General features: G+C 44.5%; 1 protein-coding gene across 2 annotated transcripts in view; it reads left to right on the forward strand.

Moving 5' to 3' along the window:
* The window catches only part of atp10a (ATPase phospholipid transporting 10A), a 57354-nt gene that overhangs the window by 22619 nt on the left and 7235 nt on the right, over nucleotides 1-27500 (forward strand). The window contains exons 4-17 of one of the 2 annotated variants that reach the window (XM_017480201.3): nucleotides 1373-1479; nucleotides 2457-2588; nucleotides 2710-2840; nucleotides 3858-4110; nucleotides 5533-5753; nucleotides 7037-7231; nucleotides 9054-9603; nucleotides 13535-13638; nucleotides 14626-14752; nucleotides 16362-16546; nucleotides 17532-17886; nucleotides 20695-20771; nucleotides 22515-22640; nucleotides 24617-24817. In XM_017480201.3, the coding sequence (XP_017335690.2) occupies nucleotides 1373-1479; nucleotides 2457-2588; nucleotides 2710-2840; nucleotides 3858-4110; nucleotides 5533-5753; nucleotides 7037-7231; nucleotides 9054-9603; nucleotides 13535-13638; nucleotides 14626-14752; nucleotides 16362-16546; nucleotides 17532-17886; nucleotides 20695-20771; nucleotides 22515-22640; nucleotides 24617-24817 (2764 nt within the window). The remainder of the gene's footprint in view (nucleotides 1-1372; nucleotides 1480-2456; nucleotides 2589-2709; nucleotides 2841-3857; nucleotides 4111-5532; nucleotides 5754-7036; nucleotides 7232-9053; nucleotides 9604-13534; nucleotides 13639-14625; nucleotides 14753-16361; nucleotides 16547-17531; nucleotides 17887-20694; nucleotides 20772-22514; nucleotides 22641-24616; nucleotides 24818-27500) is intronic. The other variant, XM_053683578.1, reaches the window with a different exon arrangement.

A 27500-nucleotide genomic window follows, 5' to 3' on the forward strand; every position in this document is an offset into this window, starting at 1 on the left:
AAACTCCTTCATTTCCCCTTAGTCACTGTGTGTTCATGCACTTCACTAGCTAACCAGCTTGCTGTACGTGTTTTACTTTATGATGGTCACGTCAGGTCGGTTTCCAGGCAACCAAACCATGGGACTGGGCTGATTTGTCCACTCCTGAATTGAGAAAAAAAAACATTGGCATGTAAATGGACTCCGCCCACTCTAATGAAACCATCGCTCGTCAAGCAAAGTCCCGCACACTCTGACCAGACCTCCTCTCACCCAAAGATGGAGCTCCACCCACTCTGACCAAACCTCCTCTCACCCAATCAGAGAATAGAGCTCCACCCACTCTGACCAGACCTCCTCTCACCCAAAGATGGAGCTCCACCCACTCTGACCAAACCTCCTCTCACCCAAAGATGGAGCTCCACCCACTCTGACCAAACCTCCTCTCACCCAATCAGAGAATAGAGCTCCACCCACTCTGACCAAACCTCCTCTCACCCAATCAGGGCTCCTCCTACTCTAAAAATTAGGGATGTGAAAATGTTAGTGTGAAAATGAATAGAAAAAATAATTGTAGCTCCGCCCACCTCGAGTTATGAGGTGAACCGAATTCATTGCAGTAATTAGTTACAGTCTGTCTGGCTTTGGTTTAGTTACCGAGCCGCGATGACGAGTACTACAGTCTCAGAAATGAAAGTACTTTATCTAGTTGCTGGTCTGGTACCATGAAGGTCCCCGTTTTGTACCTTTAGTGTGTATCTTTTCCCTGGGAGGGTGTTTGTGTTGCCTTCCATTAAGTTATAGAGTCTGATGATGTACTTTAAACTACTATTAAAGGTGTAAAGGTATGGAAGCAAGGAAAAGTACCATTTGAGAAGTAGCTTTATTTCTGAGTGTGTAGCAGTACGATCCTCTCGGTGTGTGTGTGTGTGTGTGTGTGTGTGTGTGTGCATTAGAGCAGCAGATGAAGACCTTTTGCTGATGGCAGCAGGGCAGCGAGTCAGCTGACAGGGTGGAGAATGATTATGACATTTATATCTCGGTGTGATGGAGAACAGATGCTGCTGGCGTGCAGCCGCCGCTCTGTTACCCAGTTACCCCAGAGAGCCTCGGGCTGCCAGTGAGGAGGGTGAAAGGCCCGGAGGCTGTGTGTGTGTGTGTGTGTGTGTGTGTGTTTTATTGCATTAACGCTGCAAGGACACACTGTAGTCCTGCTAGGCGAGTCATTTCTCCTGCTCCTCTTCATGCTGATGTTGCGTGCGATGCGGTGAAGCCACCACTCTGATCACTCCACAACCTGAGGCACTGTTATTAATCTGCATTGTGTTTTATATAATAACGTGTGTGTGTGTGTGTGTGTGTGTGTGTGTGTGTGTGTGTGTGTGAGAGACAGAATCCATCGTAACGGAAGGAGAGATGGTCTCTACAAAGACAACCTGCTGCTCAGAGGCTGCACCATTCGCAATACAGAGGAAGCTGTGGGCATAGTCATCTACGCAGGTAACAAACCACCTAGTCAGAGCTCCACCCACTCTAATCTAACCACCCCTCACCCCCTCAAAGCTCCACCCACTCCAGTCAAGCCACCTCCCACCTACTCAAAGCTCTGCCAACAATTATCAAATCACAGTTCACTAACCACCTCTCATCCAGTCAGAGCTCCGCCCACTCTAACTGCTACTCATCCAGTCAGAGCTCCGCCCACTCTAACTGCTACTCATCCAGTCAGAGCTCCGCCCACTCTAACTGCTACTCATCCAGTCAGAGCTCCGCCCGCTCTAACTGCTACTCATCCAGTCAGAGCTCCGCCCGCTCTAACTGCTACTCATCCAGTCAGAGCTCCGCCCGCTCTAACTGCTACTCATCCAGTCAGAGCTCCGCCCACTCTAACTGCTACTCATCCAGTCAGAGCTCCGCCCGCTCTAATCTAACCAGTACTCTTCCAGTCAGAGCTCCGCCCACTCTAGCCTCTACTCATCCATTCAGAGCTCCGCCCAGTCTGATCTAACCACCCTTCATACACTCATCACCTACCTCAGCCGATTAGAGCCTTGCCCACACGAATCAAATGACCACTCATTCAAATGAAGCTCCACCCACTTTGACCAAACCACTTCTCACTCAATCGGAGCTCCGCCCATGAGGCTGTTGAATTCAGCATTCTGATTGGTCAGCAGTTTTGCTCTAATTTTCGTTCCAATGCATTATCGTTTCTATAGTAACAGCTCGTTCACGGCGACTCGTACAGCTGAGGCTCCACTCCACAAAAATCATTGTTATGGTGAAGTTTCCTGTAAGGAGATGTTTATGTAACACGTACGGGAGGAGCCTCCAGTGTCGGCGCTTCGTAGCAGTCGGGGGTAACGCTGTAACTTTAAGTCTTCAGGACGGACGAGTTTACGCTTCTTCTTCTGCGGCTGTGAGGTCAGTAACCGAAGCTTTGAGGTTGTTTGAGTGTTTGTTCTGTTGTTTTTCAGGTCACGAAACCAAAGCCATGTTAAACAACAACGGGCCGCGGTACAAACGCAGCAAACTGGAGCGACGGATGAACGTGGACGTCTTCTGGTGTGTCATCATCCTGCTGGTCATGTGTCTGTTCTCCGCCATCGGTACAACAACTCGCTCATCCACATAAAACCATGATGTACAAACAAGCCTCGGATTATTTAGAACCGCACGGTGGTGTGTGTGTGTGTGTGTGTGTGTGTGTGTGTGTGTGTGTGTGTGTAGGTCACGGTTTGTGGATGTATCAGTACGGAGATAAGAGGCCCGTGTTTGATGTTCTGAGTCCTGAGGGAACAGATTTGTCTCCGGTCGTCTCGGCCGTGTATCTGTTCCTCACCATGATCATCGTGTTCCAGGTGAGGAGGAGGAGGAGGAGGAGGAGGAGGAGCCACGCTGCAGCAGAACCAGGAGCTGATAGCGGCTCTCTGCGCTGCGCAGTGATGCGTAACGTAGTATTTAACGTAAGATAAGCGTAAATATCGCACGCGGATCTGCACGGACGTGTTGGAGCCGGTACCTGACCTCGCTGCGTTTTTAACGGCTTTATCCTATCATGTTCATTTTTTATCATCATCATCATCCCTGAGCCTGAAGCCCGAAAGGTCATGTGGAAGGTCCTCACACTTTGAATAGATCTTCCTTACCACAATATTATTGTGAAAACATTTTTATACATGTTTATTGGATATCCTTTGAATTTCTCCCGGTGTGGCCACACTTCCAGCGTTTAAAACTTCATTACTGTTTCGTTCCTAATGAAATAATAATATTTTAAATATAATAAATATTTTCTCCAGGGTTTAAGCGTTAACGTTTTCTACGATTCACATTTAAATAGAAATATGAAACGTTTCCTCGGGTTATTTTATCTCAGCATATTTATCATACCTCAGAATATATGGAGTCTATATATGACACATGGAGCGCATATACTGAATGTTTGTGGCTTAGCCAAATCATTTAATGTCATTTTTATTGGGTTTTTACTCTCGGGTTGAAATTTAGTGCTGAAGAAATGATTCTTTTTTTTCCACGCGTCTCTTATAAGTAAATAAATCAATTATTAAAACAGTGAAATGATGAGTATTTTCTCCGTGTTTCTACTCTGTGAAATATTACAGGCTTGGTTATTTAAATAAATTTGCATATAATGCATAATCGACCAACCTTTAGAAATCCTCATTTATTTTTCCCATCCTTAACTTATCCAAGGCTGAAAAATACATTTATTTAAAAACCCGAACCCCCGCAGGAAGTTAGCACCATCAAACGTCTAATGTTTGCACCGTGCACTCCCGTCCCGTTCGAGTGCTGGTCTTCTCCGGCGCGCTCGTCTTCTTTATACGTGATCTTTCCTTCCTCCTCGTGCTCAGGTGCTGATCCCCATCTCGCTCTTCGTCTCCATCGAGATTGTGAAGATCTGCCAGGTTTACTTCATCCACCAGGACCTGGACCTGTACGACGAGGAGACGGACTCTCACCTGCAGTGCCGAGCTCTGAACATCACCGAGGACCTCGGCCAGATGCAGTACATCTTCTCCGATAAGACGGGAACGCTCACCGAGAACAAGATGGTGTTCCGGCGCTGCACCGTGGCCGGAGTCGAGTACTCGCACGACGCTAACGGTGAGCCGGACCTCGTCACATCGCCGCCGTGTTCTGCTTACAGCTTTGCAATTAGAATAGTTCTCCTGTTGGCCGGGGAATTCAACATTTTTTTTTTTTGTAAAAACCCGAAAACGAAGCCGATTTGTTATTTGAACAGGATATCTTTTTAAATCAGCTCTTTGTAATGTTTTAAAGATGTGTTAAGAGCTGTAACGCCAGTATAATTTCAACAGTAATGTCCAATATCTAAAAAAGTAGATTGTTTCAAGCTGGAGTTTATGTCTTTCTGGCCCAGAGATTAGCCCCGCCCCTAGACAGGACAGTTAGTCTCAGCGCTGCCCAGTTTTCCTTAAAAGGAAACGCATAGTTTTAAACAGGGGACAACATGGAGATGAACCGCTTTTAATATGAAAATGACTTTTAGTTGTATTATTGTGTAGCGTTCAACAGAAGACAAGAACAGTTTTGTGAATTCGTTTGATGTTGTTGTTGTTGTTGTTGTTGTTTTAAAATCGATTTTTAGACTAAACATTCAGTCTAGCAAGCAGCAAGTCTCTCGTTGAACACGACTCGACTAGCGCGCTAATCGGTGTGAAAACCAGTCCGAGTTCTGCGTCACGTGCTCGGCTTTACTTGTCCTTGGTAATGTCTCTGTGCGTGTTTAATGACGGGATGAGACGGAACCACGGTTATGTTTTTCTAACATTTTTTGCAGGGACTAATCGCAGGTATGAACTAAAGTAGCAAGTGAGGAATTAAAGAAACGCCGGACGAGCGGTCCGAGAGGATCGTTCGGATTCGTCGCGTTAACGTGTCGTACCGAATTTGCGTAGCGTGGAGAAAATCGTCAGTTGAAATCGTGACTATTTACTATTAATCTAATAAATAAACGAAATTAAGATCAATAATGAATCGACTTTATTAAACCGATCTCCCGAAATAACATTACAGCGAGTACGCCCCCCGACGTCACGGAGTACAACGGGATTAACGCGAACTGTTCTTTCTAGAAGTTTCTTCGTCAGAAAACACCGTAAGATATTGTTAATATCCTGTCATTTTTTAACAGTGTGTGTTCATTAAAATCGGTGCTAGTGCCCGAGACGCTTAAGATCTCGAATCCCGCGAAGCTGGAATCTTAATCTGAAAGCCCCGGGGCAGGCGAGGAGACATAACGGTTGAAATGTCGGTGTCGTTCGTTGTTATGTAAACAAACACGCGGGCGTGAACGTGACGTAGAGGTCGTGAGAAATGACCGAGGTCACGTGCGTGTATGGGAGGACAGGTGGATGACGTGATCGTGGTGACGGGGCTACTCGGTACCGTGCCGGAGGGTTAAACAGTCAGCACTTTTCCTTATTGACGTGAGGAGACGAGGAATAATAAACCTGGAGTGTTTGACGGTTGCTGGATGTCGTTCTGTTTTCTTTGACGCTGCAGCGCGGAGGCTGGCGATGATGTACCAGGACGTGGACTCTGAGGAAGAGGAGTGTGTGTCTCACGGAGGAACGTTACCGAGGAGAGAGAGCGTGTGTAGTCAGCACAGCGGCCGAGTCGTCCTGCGCTCGCAGAGCACCAAATCACACCGCCGCACCGGGAGCCGAGCCGAGGCCAAGCGGGCCAGCATCCTGTCCAAACACACAGCCTTCAGCAGTCCCATGGTATACAACACACACGCGCACACACACACGCGCACGCGCACACGCACACGCGCACACATCATCTGAATACTTCGTATAAACACCCTCCCTGCGGATCTGCGAATCTAACTTGCGGTGTCTGTCTGTCTATATATGGGCGTCTTCCGAACAGGAAGAAGGGCGGTATTGCAGTTCAGATCAATCGTATGTATCGCAGACCATGTTCGCTAGCTAGCTAGCTCGTACGTGTGTTAAAGCGTTTTTAAAGCACTTTGTTTGCGGAATGTTTAAAAGTCCATATATATTCTCGAAGATACGCATTACTAGCCTAGCTGATTTGTGATTTCAGTATGTTTTATATAAAAAGAATGATATTTGTAGGAATAATAATGCTAGCGCAGCTGCGAGTCAGTGCTGACGTTCCCCGCTATGGAGGAGTGAACGTAGTTAGCAGTCGATGCCGAGTGTAAACACTGTGCCCTCTCTGTGAGTGTGTTACGAATTCTGAGGAAAACCTTGACGCTCTCACTGCCGGTCATTCTGTCTTTACGTTGATTTTGTGTACAGGTGAAAGGTTTTGCAGCTAGCTAGCTAGCGAAATGATCATCACGTCACGATGGAACAGTTAGCATTGTATTTCCCAGTGTTCTCGCTAGATTGGTTAGCCAAGTGCAATTGGTTTTAGTTGTTATGAGTGTTTTTCCATGAACTTGTTAACGTTTCTGAGGTAAATGTTGATGGTTCCTGTTGCAAGGCAACTGGGAAATGTGAAACTTTAGCAAGGCAGCAGGATGCCAGGCTTCAACCTGTTTACTAATGGAAACGAAATAGCTTAGCTAGCTAGCTGAACACAAACAAAAACAGAATGACCAAACTTGTTGAGAACGTCAACATTTACCTCAGAAATGTTGGTAAAATAATCAAAAAAAAGACGTATAAGTACTATAATTAAACTGTAATCGTGTTATATGTAGCATCAATTGCTAACCAAAGCAGAATATTAATACTAATACTAAGAACATCGTTTTGGGAAACATTCTGACATCAGGAGAGTGAGCCATGGACGTGGAATCTTCTCCTTAGCATAGTGTATATCAGACGTTGTTTGAAATTAAGATGAATTTTATATTACGGTGTGATTTAAGTGGTGAAACTTTCTAGAAAATGGTTGCTGAGCAACCGGGAAATACGAACGCTTATTATAACCTTGCTGAGGTCGACTGAGATGGTTTAGCAAGCTAGCGTGCACAGCAAGTGCATCCGGTTCTGAGTTGTGTTCGTTCGGGAATGTTCTGATTAACTAGGAGAAAGACATCACTCCGGACCCTCAGCTGATGGATAAGGTGAACGAGTGCGGCAGTCAGATGGAGTTCATGCGCTTCCACAGTCAGCTCCTGAGCCAGATCCCTCCTGACCTGTGTGACGTCTTCGACTTCTTCATCGCTCTCACCATCTGCAACACGGTGGTCGTGTCGTCCCCCGATCAGCCGCGCCAGAAGGTGAGTCGGCGTGTTCGCCCCGATCCCGGCTACTGACCTGTGTGCGTGCGCCTTATTCGATCTCCAACTTTACGATCATCTTTACGTCTCTGTACTCTGCTACACTCTACGTGTTCCCCTGTACGCTCTATTCCCGTTTCTTCTTGACTTTTCGGACACGCTGTAGAACGATTTCCGGTCGCGTGGGTGTTTTGAGCTCCCCGATATGAACTTGTGCTCTCGGGAAGCCCCGCCCCTTTTCTCTTTTCTTTTCCCCCACTCCGGTTCAGACTCGCGTTCCTCACTTTCTTTCTTGACCGGTGCTCTGACGCAAACGGAGAATAATTTGGTCGTCATCAGAATCGTAGCTGCGAATGGCGGAAAATAAAAATCGGATACGATTACTAATCGTATGAGTATTCCTGATGTTTAGAAAGCGATTAGAGACGGTGCTGGTGTAGACCCGGCCCGAGCGAGCGAGTACTCATGGGCGCGTCTTATCTCGCACATCCCTCACTTTGATGTACCACACACTCCCACGCAGACTGATCTCCTGGAGTCCTGCTGGACATTTCTCCTGTAGGAGTGGCAGCTCTCGCCGTGCTCGTTATGACCCGGTGACCCGGGCGTGTCTAATCCTTCACGCGTTTCACGTCCGAACGTTCTGACCCGATCGACCGCCCGTCTACTGAGTTTATTTATATATGGTTCTGTGGAATTCGCTTCAGGAGAGATGTCGGCGTGATAGGAGTGTGTCCCTCAGCAAGAAAACATGTATGTATGTATGTATGTATGTATGTATATATATATATATATATATATATATATATATATATATATATATATATATATATATATATATATATATATATATATATATATAATAACTTTTTGTGTCTCTCAGGAGTTTAAGAGTTAACGTTATCTTTTTAAGCTAGTGCGCTCCAACACGATGACAAAATTCATATTTACAAGATATACAAACTCAAGATTTACACTCTCTCTCTCTCTCTCTCTCTCTCTCTCTCTCTCTCTCTCTCTCTCTCTCTCTCTACCACTGATATTCATTCTGCACCTCAGCTTCTCATCAGATTTTCTGTCCAATCAAATGCTCTCTAGAATCTGAAGTGTCCCGCCCCTAACGTTATAAAAATCCATGGTGCTAACTGTCAAGTGTGGCTTAGCCCGGGCTGTGAGGTATGCTAAACGCTATTTGCTGTTTAAAAAGGGGGAGGAGCCACTCGATATGTCCCGCCCTGACTTCCTGTTTCAGTGGAAATTACATCAACGCACCGAATAACGCCGTGCTTTTCAACACGCTTCGCTGGGACTTTATCAACACTTGACCGTAATAAAATCCTGGCTCGAGCCGGGCCATTTAGCGGTAATTCATCAGCAGCTCATTTGGTGTTTAGTTGAAAATACTTCTTCTGTTTTGGTATTTATAGTTTCACTTTGTTTTTTAGTTATTTTTTTCTTCTATATTTGTGTATTTAGTTTTTTTTTTTTTAATCGGTTTTATTTTGTCCTGTACATTCTATTGCATTTAATTATTATTGTAACGTGTTTATTAGTAGTAGTAATTGTGTCACAATACACTTTTTTAATGTATTTTTTTATTATTTTTATGTCACTTTAGTAAAAATTACTCAAGGGCTTTTAATGCAAATGATACAAGTACTTGTTTAATGTTTTTAAAAATGTTTAAAAGTCTACTTATTAATGTGTGTGTATGTATGTATGTGTTTATTTATTACAGTATCAGACTCCACTCGTGCACAGGTTGATTTGTACTGAAGTATAAAACTGAAAAGGCAGAGTTGAATCTCTTCCTTTATTTCAGGTGCGACGTTTTGAGCTGAAATCCCCGGTGAAGACCATCGAGGACTTTATCAAGCGCTTCACGCCGAGTCGCCTGACATCGGGCTCCAACAACAGCAGCTCGTCCAGCCTGGCCACCAACCGCTCGTCGTCTCAGCGCGCCGCCTCCAGCGTGCTGTCCTCGCCGTCGGCCGAGAGCGCGCTCGCCAAACTGGACGAGGAGCGTCTGCAGAAGGCCTTCAGCCCCGTCCCGCCCGGACACGACCCGGCCAAGGTTTCCACTCGGGACGAAGGCGAGCTGCGTTACGAAGCAGAGTCTCCGGACGAAGCGGCCCTGGTGTACGCCGCCCGTGCCTACAACTGCGCTCTGGTGGGCCGACTGGCGGATCAGGTGGCCGTGGAGCTGCCGCATGTGGGAAAGCTGAGCTTCGAGCTGCTGCACACGCTGGGATTCGACTCCACGCGTAAGCGCATGTCCGTGGTGGTGCGGCATCCGCTCACCGAGCAGATCACCGTGTACACCAAAGGAGCCGACTCGGTCATCATGGACCTCATCAGACCACCTGCAGCAGGTACCAGCTCGAAATGACAGATTCTGGGACATCTAAGGTCTCATATTTTACTCTACGTCTTAACAGTAACACGCTTAAAGTAGATTTATTAATATTAAGATGGCTATCATAATTTGCCATTGTGATATTTGAACAATATTCACCACATTTGCATCGCGTGCACACGCTACACCTGTCGGTAAGGTGAACTGTTTTGTAAACATGTTTTATCCAATGTTTATTTGGCCATGTTCAACGCAGCGTGTGAAATTCACGACTCATTTCAGGGTAGAAATTGCTGTTTGGATGTTTGCTCAGAAAGTCACCAGGCGATGCCAGGGGACATGCTCGTTTGCAGATTCGGTGAACAGTGGTGATCAGTGATTGGTCAAAGGGAACAGTGGTGATCCGTGATTGGTCAAGGGGAACAGTGGTGATCCGTGATTGGTCAAGGGGAACAGTGGTGATCCGTGATTGGTCAAGGGGAACAGTGGTGATCCGTGATTGGTCAAGGGGAACAGTGGTGATCCGTGATTGGTTGGTGGGAACAGTGGTGATCCGTGATTGGTCAAGGGGAACAGTGGTGATCCGTGATTGGTCAAGGGGAACAGTGGTGATCCGTGATTGGTCAAGGGGAACAGTGGTGATCCGTGATTGGTCAAGGGGAACAGTGGTGATCCGTGATTGGTTGGTGGGAACAGTGGTGATCCGTGATTGGTCAAGGGGAACAGTGGTGATCCGTGATTGGTCAAGGGGAACAGTGGTGATCCGTGATTGGTCAAGGGGAACAGTGGTGATCCGTGATTGGTCAAGGGGAACAGTGGTGATCTGTGATTGGTTGGTGAGAAAGATGGCTGTCAGCAATTGGTAGTCGGGTAAAAAAAAAAGTATTTTTTTTCCGAAAGTTGTTACAAGTATAATATGCAAACATCATGATGATTTGGTGTGTTATTTCTTTTATTTTATATTTATGATTTCTTAGATAAATACTCTGGAGTGGAATGCCACACCCCCTGTTGTTCTGCTCCACCCACATCAGAGAAAGTGGCTTCATTTCCAGTTTGGGGGAAACTGGGAGAAAATCAACTCAAACCCAACTAAATCTGCAGTATGTTAAGGTTCAACCACTACACTCTATCTGAAAGGAAAATATCAAGCTCGAGAGCTGACGTGGCTGAAAAAGAGAGGGAGAGAGAAGGTCATGTGACCACTCCTGGGTGGGGCTCCAATCAGGGTTCAGCAGCTCCAGACTCTACAATGACTCCATTCACAGGATGATGGAGGAAAAGCAGACCAGGCCAATGGTAACACACATGAAGGGAAGTGGCAGAGCAGAACCGTACGCCTCCTTTCAAGTGTGTGAACAAATTATTCAACACTGCACAGACCTGGCCTCCATGTTGAACTGGAAAAACAAACATGGCCGCCTTTTTTTTTTTTTTTGTCTTTTTTCCTAGTGCATCCTGTGCCTTGTGTCATTGAACACAGCAGCGGATTACAGATGCAAACTGACATCATAAAAATAATTCACATGAGCTAAATTTCTCATGAAATGCTCAACAGCTTTGAGCCAATCATGTGATATGCAGATTATTAGCCTCGGGAATGACATCATGGTACGTAAGCACAGAAGCTATCTCTTTAGCTAGCGATTTTTGAATTGTGTGTTGGTGATTATTAACGTCATAGTTGTCATGGTAGCAGAGTTAAAGGCCTAATGACCAAGTTGAAGCAATCACCAGTCAACCTATTGGAGCATGACAACACGGGAACGTTACTGTACAAAACTGTGGTCGTCATGGTAACGTCGAAATGTATCCTGGCAGATCCGCTGCTGTTAAATAAATCGGTGACGGATTGAGACTCTGAGACCGAAACGGCACTGATTTTCACAGCTTGTTTGCTGATATCTATGCATATTCATGAACCCTGCTGTTTTTAACATGGGTACAGGTGTAGAGAGGATCTTCCCAGGCCGTTTTACACTTCTTTAGCGTTCTACGTACGTTGAAAATGCCGTGCTTTTGAAAGAAATACCCCAACGTTGCACTTGCTTTAAAAAGGGTTTATATATTTGTTTCTAGTTTTTGGCTTATTCTCAGCTGATGCTAAACGCAGAAATCGTTTTGGATTATGTACGCCACGTCTGTTCCCAGTAATGTTGCAAACCTTTTAAAAAACAAACAGTGGTTTCAGACGGTCGCGGAGATGAAGTCGTCTCCTTCTGTCGTGACGCTGTAGGAAGCAGGTGGCTGAGGTTCGGGCAGAAAAACAAGTTGTGTTGGCGAGCCGACGTCGCGCAGCCTGCTGATGAATCACGGGGGATATGGGGGGGGACGAGGCGAGGCGAGCTTTCACACTTTTGCCCACTCTTGGCTTTGTTTGGAGCGATAATCTCGCTCCACGCTGGTGTGGGTTTCCTGTCAGGATGGAGTAGTTAAAAAACAGTTTATGCAGCTCGCATGTCGGCCTTTTCTAAACCATCGCTGTTTACACCGAACACCTCGGGCACGGCTGAACACGGGGACGCGTACGGTACCGTCCAAAAATATGATGACCGACATGAGGACATTGTATAAGCCATGTTGGTTTAACATTGTCACAAAAAAAAGACAATCATGTTGAGGCATGTTTACAACATTTGTATTTAGATGTTTGTTTATTTGTTTACCTAGAGTATTCGATCAACATTAGCTCTTCTTCAATCTTTTATCCATCTATCTATCTATCCCCAAACATTACTATTCCCGCACGAAATTAAATGTAAACATAATGACGGTTGCTGATTTTATGGAGATGCCGGTGATCCTGACCGTTTCTGCTCTCCGGACCTGTCTGATCCATCCTGATGCCCTACCTCTGGATGGAGCTCTCATCACCAGGAGGCTGCAGTCTGGAGATCGCTGAGGACGGTGCCGCTTGAAGTACCATGGAAATGGATTTGGACGTCAGTTCCACATGGACATTCTCGCTGCGGTCGCTGGGACTACGGTTGCTGCGATGGCCTTGGGACTGCGATCACCACATGCAGTTTTACACTCAGGTCTCCTTTAGTGAACAGTGGACTAGTTCAACACACAGACTTCATATTAAACCATAATGAACTTTCCTTTACTCTCACACTCTCCGTCGTTCCCCAGATGAGGACGGGTTCCCTTCTGAGTCCGGTTCCTCTCAAGGTTTCTTCCTCATATCGTCTCAGGGAGTTTTTCCTCACCACCGTCACCACCGACTCGCTCAATAGAGATAAATTCACACGCTTAAAATCTCCATCCTGTGTTTATATGTTTCTGTAAAGCTGCTTTGAGACGACGTCCGTCGTTAACTGGACATTGAATTGAATTCAATTTTTCTGCAAGAAATAAGAAGCGAGTGCGACGGTCAAAGTCTCCAGAAGAATCGCGGCCGGTTCTGCTAGACGCTCAGTAACACTTACGGCTTATTTCCTTATACTGTATAAGCCATGTTGGTTTAACATTGTCACAAAAAAAAAGACAATCATGGTGAGGCATGTTTACAACATTTGTATTTAGATGTTTGTTTATTTGTTTAAATGACATGTGCTCATTTCCTGCACACGTCGTACCTGAGACGACGATGTTTTTTTCCAATCCAAATACTTTGTGTGTTTCATTTATTGCTAGTTACTGCTCTTTATAATGTTGTTGTTTTTTCATTCATTTTATGTAGAAACATTAATAATTTCATCATTTTTGGCATCTTTGCTCTACAGCGTTTCTTTTCATGTCGAGTGTCACTACAGGCGCTCCCTACGCGTACGTACAGTATGAATATAATGCTGCTCTAGGTTGTGTGCACTGTATACTGAATTTTTAAAAAAATTTTGCTGGTCATTAGTGGGTGTGTCTCTCTTTAGTTTGCGTAGTTTACAGCTGGTCGCCATGGTTTCACTGGTAGCATTAACACTGCCATTTTGACTTCTCCGTTCCAGACGACTCCAAAGGCAAACGGCAACGCAAAATCCTCTACAAAACCCAGAACTACTTGAACCTGTACGCCGCCGACGGCCTCCGAACTCTGTGCATCGCCAAAAGGGTAAGCAGAGGTGTGGTGAAGTGTCTCGCCGTGTGTACCGTGTCCTGTACGGGCGGGCGGTCCCAGCACAACTCGTCTAACCGTGTTACTCTCTCGCCATTTCTCTCTCTCCGTCACTTCCTGCATCCCATGCGTTAACTGTTAAAGCCAGGCGACGTGATGGATCGTGCTCTCTTATTCGCACGTTGCCTTGTCTCTAAACACTTTTTCGCACCATTCGTTTGTGCTTCATTCTTTTATTTCTTTTTAGTTTGTTTTAAGAAGGCTACGAATGTAAAAACGAAACCACAGTGGCTAACCTGTGCTAACTCGGCACAAGTTCAGTAGGCTGTTACGTACGTTATGTCGTTCCTTCAGGTTCCGACAACGGAAACCGTTCACCGTATCATCCAGAACGATGCGCTGTCTGAGTGGGAGGGGCTTACTCTGTCTCCCCTGCCAATCACGGCGACGCTAGACAGTTGCGGGCGTCTATGCGCTCGTGTACGCGGAAGAGGGCGTATAGCGCTGTGCTGTGACGGAGTTGGAAACGATGCGGTGGCAGGCTTCGCCTGAAGCGTTCACTTTGATAGGATAGCACTAAGTTGTGGGTCGGAACAGGCAGGTTTTCACCAAACTAAAATCCACCAATGGGATGACACCAACCTCAACGAATACGGCAGCGGCGATGGCGATAAACGAACCTCGCGCTCAAGAGGCCGTTATCTGATATCCGAGCGTTCGCTGATGGATAAACGTGAGCAGGACGTACAAAGGTAACTTGTACAATCACAAGTCAATCTTCTTCATGTAACCTGACACGGAGAACCCACGTTGTTTACGGTTATTTTATCCTGCGCGTCGTTACGAGTAATAAACGTAAAACACGGCTGAAATCACACGATGTTAAACTGGGTAAAGTTGTGACCGTTTCATTGCTCATTTCCTGTCCCTGATGTATTTCCTGTTTAAATCCACGTTGTTGTTAATGTGACGTTTGTGCTTCAGGTCCTCAGTAAAGAAGAGTACGCCTGCTGGCTGCGGCGCCACCTGGAGGCTGAAACGGCCATCCAGGGACGAGAGGAGCTGCTGTTTGAATCCGCACTACGACTGGAGACCGATCTTCATCTGTTAGGTCAGAAACGCTCGTGCTCGGCTCTTCGGTGGTTAATAAATGCGTTGTTCAGCGTTCCCTGTATGCGGGGTAACGTTTCAGCTGTAAGAAGGAGAATGAGATCTCAGAAGCCGGGGGTGTACACGCGTCTTTTAGACGTTGTCTGAAATGACATTTCTTAAATGAAAGGATTTAAGAAGAGCTCAGATTTGAGCCTTTTTATGCTAATCTGATTCGATCTGAAAAACAAATTAACGTCTCGCACACATCTAATCAACCCGAGGCTAAGATTAGCAACCAGCTAACAGAGACGCATCGTTATGGATATTGCAGCTTCTTAAAATATGCGTATTTTACTACCGTGGGTTAAACATGTTGAAGAATGTTTTACTAATTTACACAATTTAGCAGTTAGCTTAATGTTAGCTACCATGCTACTGACCCTGACAACTGCTTTACACAATATAATAGTTAGCCTTATATTAGCTAGCTCATGACTTGATGATCTTCACTGCTATTTTACACAGTATAATACTTGGTCTACTTTTAGCTAGCTTTGTAGCACACCTGAATACTGTTTTTCACAGTGTAATGGCTAGCTTAATGTTAGCTTGCTCGCCATTTTGTCTACAGGTTTACCGTATAATGTTTAGCCTACTGTACCTGTGTTAGCTTACTTGTGACCGTGACTCCAGGTTTACACAGAGCAACAGTTAGACTAATGTTAGCTAGCATGCTAGCAACCCTGGCAGCTGGTTTACATGGTATAATGGCTAGGTTAATAGTTAGCTAGCTTTGCTAGAAATTTTGGCTACTTGTTTGCATAATATAATAGTCAATTTTACTTTAGCTAGCTTGGTGTCTGCTTTACATGAAATATTAGTTAGCCTCATGTTAGGTTAGTTAGCTTGCTAGTGATCCTGGCTACTAGGATCTTGGATAATTGTTTATACAGTGTAGTAAACGTTAGTATAATGATAGCTAGCTTACTAGCAATAGGGATTTTATCTTGCTTGCTATCAGTCTTGGTTACTGGTTTGTGCAATATAGTAGTTAGGTTGTTATTAGATTTCTTACTATTGATTTGAGCTACTAGCTTGAGCTTACACAATACAGCAATTAGCCTAACGTTAGCTAGTTGTCTTTGCTACTGGTTTACATGTTCATGTTCATTTATAATTAGTTATTCTAATGTTAGTTAGCTTGAAAATGATATATTAGTTAGCATTATGTTAGTTAGCGCCTTTCCTTGATGCGTCCTAATACTCTCTTCGTTGTTTGTGACCTTGGCTGTTAGTTAGCCTAATGCTAGATAGCTTGATGTCTACTGGTTTACATAGTAGTTATCCTAATGTTTGCTAACAGGCTAGCCTACAGATGTACTAGACTACCGGTTGTAATATTTTATCAAATGTTAGCTAGAGCATTGCCTTGTGGTTTTCAGTGCTTATAAGTGCTAGTTGGTTTGCTAGCAGTCTTGTTTAATAGTTGCTAGTGATCTCTGCTTCAAGTGCGGCAGTTAGTACAGCGTTAGTTAGCTAATTGCTAATGAGCTAACTTGGCTTATTAAGTTATATGGCTGTAGTTCTGTGATAAGCATGGCAGTTCTCAATTCTGTTCTTTATCTCAGGAGCGACGGGGGTCGAAGACCGGCTGCAGGACGGCGTGCCCGAGACCATCGCTGCTCTGAGGACGGCGGGGCTGCAGATCTGGGTGCTGACGGGGGACAAACAGGAGACGGCCATCAACATTGCGTACGCCTGCAAGCTGCTCGACCCCGAGGAGGAAATCATCACGCTCAACGCCGACTCGCAGGTACGGCACGCTAACGCCTCGTGTTCCGTTTATTTTCCGTTTGATTTGCTGAGTCGAGAAAATGATCAGGAAGCGGGTTTACTCCGTTTAAAGTAAATGCACATGCGTGTGAAATTTTCATTTTACTCAGAAACAGAAAACTAACGTCGCTGTTGGGGAGACGGAAAAAAACAAAGGACCTGATTCATTTATCTGAAATGTGTTCATTTATTAAAATATGTTAATTATGCAGAAGGCAGTCAACACTGTAAAACATTCTGACTTGCAGCCTCACGCCACTTTTTATGTTAAATAAACATAAATGTTAAATAAACAACTCCTTACAGAAAACTGCATGCCTTCTTTTTTTTTTTTTTTTTTTTTATCTGTTTATGCGAAACGTCCAGCATACGAGCCCGTTACTATAGAAACGATACGTATTAGAACGAGGGCATTAATATAAACCTGCGCTGCTGCTGTTACAGAGCTGCACGTGTCCTTGGGCATTATGGGGCATTGTTTAGGTGTGTCACGTGTGTCTTCCATCCAAGGCTTTGTTCGAAGCTCAGCTCTTGAGCCGTTTCTGTTTTTCATTTAAAACCGAAGCATCTGTTCTGTTAAACGTGGAAATCTCCTCGAGACGGAACAGACTGGGCCAGTTTGATGGTCCACCCTTCCTTCCGCTCTGCAGTGAGAACACATAAAAACCTCAGCAGGAGATCTTCCATTGAAGTGGAGACAAAGCGTCATTATGCGGCGGTTCTGGAATTGTAGAGATGTTTGAAATGATCGGGATAGTTTCCTGCATTCATGAGCGGGCTCAATCTTCTGCACAGCTGCAGTGTCCAGCTGTTCCTCTGTCCACTTACAATATTTATTAAACATCTTTATTCAGTACTCTTACTCAGATCTCTCTCTCTCTCTCTCTCTCTCTCTCTCTCTGTGTGTGTGTGTGTGTGTGTGTGTGTGTGTGTGTGTGTGTGTGTGTGTGTGGGGTGTTCTTCAGGAGGCCTGTGCTGTTCTACTTGATGAAAGTCTGCACTACATCCAGGCTAAGTTCCTGTGCAGTTCCTCATCAGACCCCCAGGCGACCCGGCTTGTCCAGCAGGACTACAGCAGCGTGCACTTCCTGTCTCCAGGTTCTGGCTCCGCCCCCACAGGCCCGTTCCTGGTGCACCGGCTGGGTTTGGTGATTGACGGCCGCACTCTGGCCTACGCTCTGGATAAGAGTCTGGAGAATAAGTTCCTGGCCGTGGCCCGGAACTGCAGGTCGGTGCTGTGCTGTCGCTCCACACCGCTGCAGAAGAGCATGGTGGTCAAACTCGTGCGCAACAAACTCAAGGTCATGACCCTGGCCATAGGTGAGCTTTTACACCACACGCTGTTTATAACACCTCTCCGTGCCACACATTGACCTTATTTCTTATTTAACAGAACGTTAATGAATCTTCTAGATATGAGGTTCTGCATCCGGCTCCGCTCTGCTTATTGTATACGTGTGTTTAAAAAAGACTGGAATGTCAAAGGCAGAAATTGACTCAGTTCTATATTTAAATTTATTAATTTATTAATTTATTATTTTTATTTATTTATTTATTGGAGTCTGATTTACCTGAAGTAGCAACGTTATAAATAAAAATTGTTTATTTATTTGTGAACTACTAATTTAACTGAGGTAGAAAGTTTGGTCTGTTGATATAGATCAATCATCCATCCATGCATTCATTCATTCATCCATCCATCCATCCACTCACCCATCCATCCATCCATCCATCCATCCAAGACTTCATCCATCCACTCACCCATCCATCCATCCATCCATCCATCCAAGAATTCATTCATCCACCCACCCACCCATCCATCCATCCATCCACCCATCCATCCATCCATCCATCCATCCAAGAATTCATTCATCCACCCACCCATCCATCCATCCACCCATCCATCCAAGAATTCATTCATTCATCCACCCATCCATCCATCCATCCATCCAAGACTTCATCTATCCACCCACCCATCCATCCATCCACCCATCCATCCATCCATCCATCCAAGAATTCATCCATCCATCCATCCATCCATCCAAGAATTCATTCATCCACCCACCCATCCACCCACCCATCCATCCACCCATCCATCCATCCATCCACCCATCCATCCATCCATCCACCCATCCATCCATCCATCCATCCAAGAATTCATTCATCCACCCACCCATCCACCCACCCACCCACCCATCCATCCACCCATCCATCCACCCATCCATCCATCCATCCATCCATCCAAGAATTCATTCATCCACCCACCCACCCATCCATCCATCCATCCAAGAATTCATTCATCCACCCACCCATCCATCCATCCACCCATCCACCCATCCATCCATCCATCCAAGAATTCATTCATCCACCCACCCACCCATCCATCCATCCACCCATCCAAGACTTCATCTATCCATCCATCCACCCATCCAAACATCCATCCACGCATTCATTCATCAACTCATCCATTCATCCATCCATCCTTATTTAAAATCACAAGAGCACCTCAAAAACAAGCACCTTCTACAAATGGACAACACAAAGTAAAATAAACAAGTTCCCTTTAAAAAAAAATACCTGAAAAGGGAAAGAGACAAATCAATACTTCCTGCATTTTCCAGTTGATGTGTTTTACTCTCAGATTCACATTCACCAAAAAACCCTGCCGTATTAATATGAATCTCTGCAGCTGCCCAGTTTCTTTTATTATTTCATCATTTCTTACGCATGAAATTTGGAGACCAACGCGTTTATATCTCTAAACGTTTCCTCAGTGCCGGTGACGGGTCACGCTGTGTGTTCACTCGACTCTCTGCACAGTGCCATGCAGCACCACTAATTATCCAGATGGAGAGAGAGAGAGAGAGAGAGAGAGAGGGGGAATTATCAGAGGTCACTGCAGGATTGAAATGTTCTCCCATGCCTGCTTTGTTAATAAGGTTTTTAATGTCATGCTCGAGCTAATGACAAGAGTGCGTTTGTGCTGTAATATTAAAATGCTAATTTAAAAAGATTAGCAAAGGTCCAAACATCTCCTGGTGGTGCTGTGTGTGTGTGTGTGTGTGTGTGTGTGTGTGTGTGTGAGAGAGCTGGAAACCGTTAAAGGTTTTACAGAGGGACGTGTACGGCAGGTGCTCCACATAAACACGTTAAACGTTCGCTGATAGGGTGAGGTTTTCTCTAAGGACATGTTTATTTAACGTTTCTGGAAGGAGTCTCCAGTGTGGCTGCTTTGTAACAGTCCAACATCTTCAAACTGTCGTGGTGTAAGGGGAATAAAACACTCGTGGTCGTGCTGTTAATAGGAGAATAATCACCGTCAGTGTGGTAACAGTACCTCCGCTTCATCGTCACATCGTCACTGATCATTTCCCCATAACGGCATGACACGGAGTCTTTTCATTTCTTTTTATTCTTTTTCTTATTACTACTACAGTAAAGCATCTCCTAAAATCACACGGCCATTGCTTCAGAAATCACCCAGACGAACAGGTTTCGTTGTCCTTATTTGACCCTTAGACACGTTCTGGTTGTAATTGTAGAAAGGTCCGGGTTTGTTTACTCGTTTTGTGTTTCGCTTCCTGTTATGATGTCCTTTCAGCAGAATCCCCGCAACACAAACCTGGAGGGAAAAAAACTCAACTTAAACAAAGGAAATCTGACTCAAACTCAGAAATATAAAACAAGGAATAACATTTAAACAGTGTAGCAACATCGCTACACATTTACACCTCATTAAAAATACCATCACGTATGAATATGCATTAATATGCAAATTAATCATTTTTTAGCACTTTAGGAAATATCTAGGGTTTGTGTTTGTTTGTTTTGTTGTTTTAATCCACAGTAAAACCATCAGTCGATCCACAGTAGACTAGAATTAAGATCATTTCCTCTGCTTTCTGAAAAGGTTCCTGTACTGGAGGCGCACCATATGTGTCTTTCATTTCCTTTAGTTCTAATATAATCTCTCTCTCTCTCTCTCCCTCTCTCTCTCTCTCTCTCTCTCTCTCTCTCTCTCTCTCTCTCTCTCTCTCTCTCTCTCTCTCTCTCTCTCTCTCTCCCTCCCTCTCCCCTTCCTGCGCTGTCCTTGCTCTCTCGCCATTTCTCTCTTGGGGAAAATCCTAGGTGACGGGGCTAATGATGTCAGCATGATCCAGGTAGCAGATGTTGGTGTGGGCATCTCGGGGCAGGAGGGCATGCAGGTAAGAACAGACCTGAGAGGAGAGTGGAGATATTCAGTAAAGCAGGACTGCTGAATCAGCACGCTTTTTTCTTTTCTTTGTTCTGATGTCCTACAGTTAATGACACCGTTATGTGTTGAAGCATCTAAAGCTGTGCCTTTTGTTTTTATTTTTGTGTTTTAATAAAGAGTACTGTTAGAGTTTCTATTGTGCTTACACTTTAGACTTTACATTTATCACTTTACACTTTATAGTTGCTCTTTACATTTTACACTGTAAACTTTACACTTAATGCATTACCTTTGCACTTTTCCCTTCACACATTTACACTTTACCCTTAAACCTTTACACTGTACACTTCATCATTTACTCTTTACCCTTAAACCTTTACACTGTACACTTTTAACGTCACCATTTACAGGCTACGCATTATCCTTTAAACTTTACGCTTTATACCGTGTGCTTGTGCTTTATAATTTGTGCTTTACACTTTACAGTTTATACTTTAAACTTTTGTTTCATCAGTTATGCTTTATACTTTACACTTTGTTACTATATTCTTTTCACGTGTTCCTTCACGCTTTACACTTTATCCTTTTCATGTTTTCCTTTACACTTCATCCTCTACCCTTCACGCTTTACACTTTACACTTCATCCTCTACCCTTCACACTTTACACTTTACACTTCATCCTCTACCCTTCACGCTTTACACTTTACACTTCATCCTCTACCCTTCACGCTTTACACTTTACACTTCATCCTCTACCCTTCACGCTTTACACTTTACACTTCATCCTCTACCCTTCACGCTTTACACTTTACACTTCATCCTCTACCCTTCACGCTTTACACTTTACACTTCATCCTCTACCCTTCACGCTTTACACTTTACACTTCATCCTCTACCCTTCACGCTTTACACTTTACACTTCATCCTCTACCCTTCACGCTTTACACTTTACACTTCATCCTCTACCCTTCACGCTTTACACTTTCCATTTTACACTTTAATATTTTACACCATCTCCTAACGTTACATTTTATTCTTTATACTTGATACTTTTTGTATTTTGCACTGTATATTATGTATTTTGTGCTTTACATTCTCGTTTATACGGAACCCTTCAACCTTTATACGCAACACCATTCCAGTTTGCACTGGATTCTGTGGGTAACCGATGCTAACCAGTGTCCCCAATCCCCCTCCCCCCGCCCCAACCCCACAGCCCTGTGTCTGTGCTAGAGGGCGTGTTCCCAAACACAAGGGCAAACATTTATACAAATGAATAACTGCACCAATTAACCCTGCAGGTGGGGGGTGGGGGTAGGGGTGGGGAGTTACTGCGCTGTGAGCACATCTGCTCCACACTCCATCTTCAGCCCGTTAAAGTGGACTCCGTCCTGGTGACTGATTTGGTGCTGCCGGTTTGGCTGGGGTGGAGGTTCTCCACGTCCTCCTCCCACTGAGCACAGTGTACATGATTAACAAGCTTTTCCCCATTACAACCTGATCTCCATTTAATCCTGTAGAGCCCCGGTGTGTTTGGACACGTCGCTCTATCCTCACACGGCTACACGGAGATGTATCGTGTATTTACTCCTCGTTTATTTGTAGAATTTAGTGCTGAAGATGACAGGATAGACGTATTAACTGTATAACATGCACAACAATTAGAATCTTTCACGCTTCATGGTGCTTGTGGCATGTGCGTGTGTGCGCGTGTGTGTCACGCTGATTGATGTTCTCTCATTGTGTGTGCAGGCGGTGATGGCCAGCGATTTCGCTCTTCCTCGCTTTCAGTACCTGCAGAAGCTCCTCCTGGTTCATGGACACTGGTGCTACTCTCGTCTGGCCAACATGATCCTCTACTTCTTCTACAAAAACGCTGTAAGGAGCTGCGGTTCCTTTAAAAATCCCCAAAATCCTGGTTCCTGCTTCGTCTGAGATAATATTCCTAAAAATGTTCAAATTCGGTACAGAATTGCGTGCTCTGATAAACACGTTTTAAAACAAAGTCATGATTTCAGAGTGCAGAACCTGCTCGAGACTTTCCGTCACATGTTGTCATATTAACTAAGCAGATAAACCTGCAGGTTTAGCTATCATTTAATATTACGCCATAGCTAGCATGTGTTTTCACAAATGTCTCGCTCTTGCCGAACAATGAACAGCCCAGCTATCTAGCTAACGTGTGCTAATGGAAGCTAATTCATAGGCTATAAACTGACACGAATCACCACTATCTCTCCTAGACACCTAGCAGAATATCCTAAATTGAATCAACTTCGCTAATATGCTAGCTAGCTAGCTACATTTTGAGCAATCGAAAGGTTTTGAGAATACTAGCTACTGCTAGCTGGCTAGCTTTTTAAACAGCCAAGTAAATACGATAAATATAAACACTGGCTAATGAGATTTGCTTGAAAACTCGATACTGGCTGCGAAGTCCTTGCGTTTGTAACATGAGCTAGCAATCAAGAATTAGCAAGCTCACTATGTTTAGCTCATTGACTGGTTTAGCCTTTTCCTAGCTAACAAGCTTGCATAGCGATAGCAGCACTGATAACGTAATAACCAGCATCCACCTCGATATACCTCGAGCTTGTTTGTCTTCTTCTTTGTCCCTTCTTTTATGTTTTTGGATGATTGCTGTTTTGCCGACATTTTTAGACCAGAAGGGTAGCGGTTACATGAGGCGGTGACGAACCGATCTAAATGTCAATCTCTAGCTAGCTAGCTTGTGCAGAACTAGGCTTTGTGATGTATTCAGTGACTCCACATGTCAATCTTATAGAAATTAAGATATCAAGGAAGTAATTTAGGTCACGATCTTTTCTGCGTCCTGGAATGTGTGAGGAATAAAACATTCTACATATATAAATATATAATGTAACACAGTATACTGAGGGGGGGGGAATTGCCACGTCTGGGCCTGTTGGGCATTAAAGGGCTTTAGGTGGTTGCCTAATGGACGGGCTGGGCCCGGTGTTAGCCTCGAACTTTCTTCTTTTATTTCAAACCAGTCTTTTATTAATGCATTTTATTAATGGTGGGGTGTTTAGAAGATACAGTAAAGCTAATAGTAGAGGTGGAGCGATAGTTGGTTTTACCGATACCGATGACTAAGTCGAGCGCAGCCTACCTACCGATAACCAATTAATCAACCGATAGTGTTTAAAATCGATGCTGAATAAAAGCATAACACTCAAAGTAAAAGATTGCTGAAGTTTATTACAAAAATAAACAGTACTGACTGTACCGTGAAAATGTACTGTACTTTTTTTAATGAAATATATATATATATATATATATATATATATATAAACTATTAATAAATATTAAAGTAAATAAAAGATAAGTATCCAAACGGAACCAAAAATGAACACTCCGAATAACAAATAAAATTAGAGGCGTCAAAAATGAATTAAAAAAAAAAACACTTCAAATAACACTACAAAATCGGTCAGTTTATATTTCGCCTCTAGAGGCCGCTATCGTGCTGTATAATGACAGCGGTCCCTACAGCAACGGATGCAACTGGGAAAATCCTATCGCTGTGGATTTTGCGAAGCAGCTCAATCGGTCGACCTGTAGCCCATAGCAACCAGACCTTCTTTTGTGCTGAAAGATGTGAGGCAGTACCTCTGAAACCTTGCTTGTTCCATGGAGGCGATTATGTACAGAATTGATTGTTTTGCGTCTCAGTTGTTTAGAATAAGTGTTTGTGGTGACCTCTATACGCTCTGTTGTTAATCAGGATGCATCCCCGTGTCTCAGCGTAATGAAGATGCACTGCTTTATAGTCATCTGAATGCGGAACCGTGAACGAGTCATCCGTATGTTTTTATTTGTCCTCTGCTCAGATGTTTGTGGCGCTGATCTTCTGGTATCAGTTTTACTGCGGGTTCTCCGGCTCGGCCATGATCGATCAGTGGTATCTGATCTTCTTCAACCTGATGTTCTCGGCGTTCCCGCAGCTCATCACCGCCACGCTGGACAAAGACGTGTCCTCGGAGACCCTGCAGGAACTACCTCAGCTCTATACGAACGGACAGAACTCGGAGGTACGCTTCACTCCTAACGTTACGGGTTCCACAGACTAGCCGAGTGACTCATTCACTAGTGGGGATGTCAGCTAGACGTCTGAGGTTCTGAGGCAGACGTTAAAGAAAGCAGAGAAACATTCCAGACTTTGTTAGTCTGGACCTCGATGAATCCATTCTGCATAAGACTACGCCGTGGAAAAAGTTTCTTTTCTTTTGCTTTAACGCACGGTTAACTCTACAGTACCACTTTGTATAAAGCGTAGACGTAGATGTTTTTTAATCCCACTCCTGCTGAGTTTTCTTGTTCTTTAAAGTTAAACTGAAAGCTGTGTGTAAGAGCGCTTTCAGAGCCGCGGGTTGCACGTCGCTATCCAACTATCCGATCCCACTCGGCTCGTTTAGAGTCAGACTCGTTTTCAGACGCTAACGTGATGGCAAAAGCTGCCAGACGCTGCGGTAGACGTCACATTCTTCATCCGTCTTTAAGCTATAAGTAGCACCACAAATTATTGTCCTCAGCTCAGCTCCTCCTCCTCCTGCTGTCTGACCTCCACCTGAACGCTCGAGCGCGTCACACTTGCCCGTTTCACCGTGCACATCAGGAAGACACTCGCCGTAGGATTTCGTACATTTCCTCACCGCTCCGAAACGAGTTTCTGGTCACGTCACAGCACGCGACGTGCTTCTGAACGGTTTTAGACGTGAGAGCGCCTCACATCGAGCACAGCTCTGATTTTAACTCGTGTTTCAGAGCGTGGTCAGGCCGGCCGTGATAGAAACCCGACTGCACGAATACTCGCAGGTTTACGGTAAATTCCTCCAGAAACTACCTGTTAAGTAGCACGCATCGAGGCTGTTCGCTTCCCACTCGCAAACTTCCTTCTCTGTATCTTACCTCAAACACCGCCGCCGCCTCCACGTAGTGTGCACGAGGACGTCGAACTCGCTCATAACGAGTATTACACAGAAAGATCACGATGCGAGCAGCGAATTCCTCTCTCCGCTATTCTGTGTCGCGATGTTCAAGAACACGGACTTCTGTCTCACGCCTAGACTTTTTGTCTTTCCTTTTCTGTTTGAATTTTTTTCCCTTTATTTTCCTTTCTTTCGTCATATAAATGCAGTTGTTTTATTACATTTTCTTTCCCTTACGCTCTTCTTCTTTTCTTCTTTCATTATTTTTTTCAATCGTTAATCTTTTCCTTCCTTTCTTTCGTTTATTTATTGTGTTTGTGTTTCTAAATTTATTTTATATATATATATATATATATATATATATATATATATTTCTTCTCTTTCATTGTAAAGCTCACTTTTCTTGGATTTTCTTTGTATGGATTTTCTTTCTTGGTACTCGTGGTTTCCGGTCTCGGTGTTTGTCTTCTCTCGCGTATCTGAGAGAGAACTCTGTCTAGATTTTCTAATCCAGTGTGGAATCAGCACGATTAGTCAAACGGTTTTTATTCGTATTTTAGTTTCTAATAAAGCTCTGGATGAAGAGCAAGGCCCTGGCTATTGTGAGGAATAGCTGCTTAAATGAACAGACGATCAATCAGACGATAAATAAATAAAGTACAGTACAGTATATGGAAGCTGTGTTTGCGCTGTTCTCAGATTGTGTGAGTGTGTGTGAGTGTGTGTGAGTGTGTGTGAGTGTGTGTGAGTGTGTGTGAGTGTGTGTGAGTGTGTGAGAGTGTGTGCTGAGCTCCTCCTCTCTTCTGTTCCCCCTCTCCGTGTTCCTGTTGACGTCTTTTTATCCTGTCGTGAGTTTCAGTAAACAAAAGAATAAACAATCCGAGCTCTGACTCTGCGGGATCATTAAAAGCCAATAATCTCACAGCGGACGCTGCGATCCTCCAGCACTGAGCAATTAACCTGGAACTGCACGACTGTTCCCCGTCTCCTCCGCCTGACTGTACCGCCCCACCACCACCACCACCTGATCACACTGCTGCGACACCACAACATCATAACACTGCGACATCATCACATCATAACACAACACCACAACATCGTAACACAACACGCCGACATAACACTGCTGCGACATCATCACATCATAACACATCACCACATCATCATAACACAACACCACATCATCATAACACATCACGCCGACATAACACTGCTGCGACATAACACAACACCACAACATCGTAACACAACACGCCGACATAACACTGCTGCGACATCATCACATCATAACACATCACCACAACATCATAACACAACACCACATCATCATAACACATCACGCCGACATAACACTGCTGCGACATAACACAACACCACAACATCGTAACACAACACGCCGACATAACACTGCTGCGACATCATCACATCATAACACATCACCACAACATCATAACACAACACGCCGACATAACACTGCTGCGACATCATCACATCATAACACATCACCACATCATCATAACACAACACCACATCATCATAACACATCACGCCGACATAACACTGCTGCACCATCACACAACACCACAACATCGTAACACATCACGCCGACATAACACTGCTGCGACATAACACAACACCACAACATCGTAACACAACACACAGACATAACACTGCTGCGACATCACACAACACCACAACATCGTAACACAACACGCCGACATAACACTGCTGCGACATCACACAACACCACAACATCGTAACACAACACACAGACATAACACTGCTG

This window comes from Ictalurus punctatus, chromosome 11 (genome assembly GCF_001660625.3).
Source record: "Ictalurus punctatus breed USDA103 chromosome 11, Coco_2.0, whole genome shotgun sequence".
NCBI lineage: Eukaryota > Metazoa > Chordata > Actinopteri > Siluriformes > Ictaluridae > Ictalurus > Ictalurus punctatus.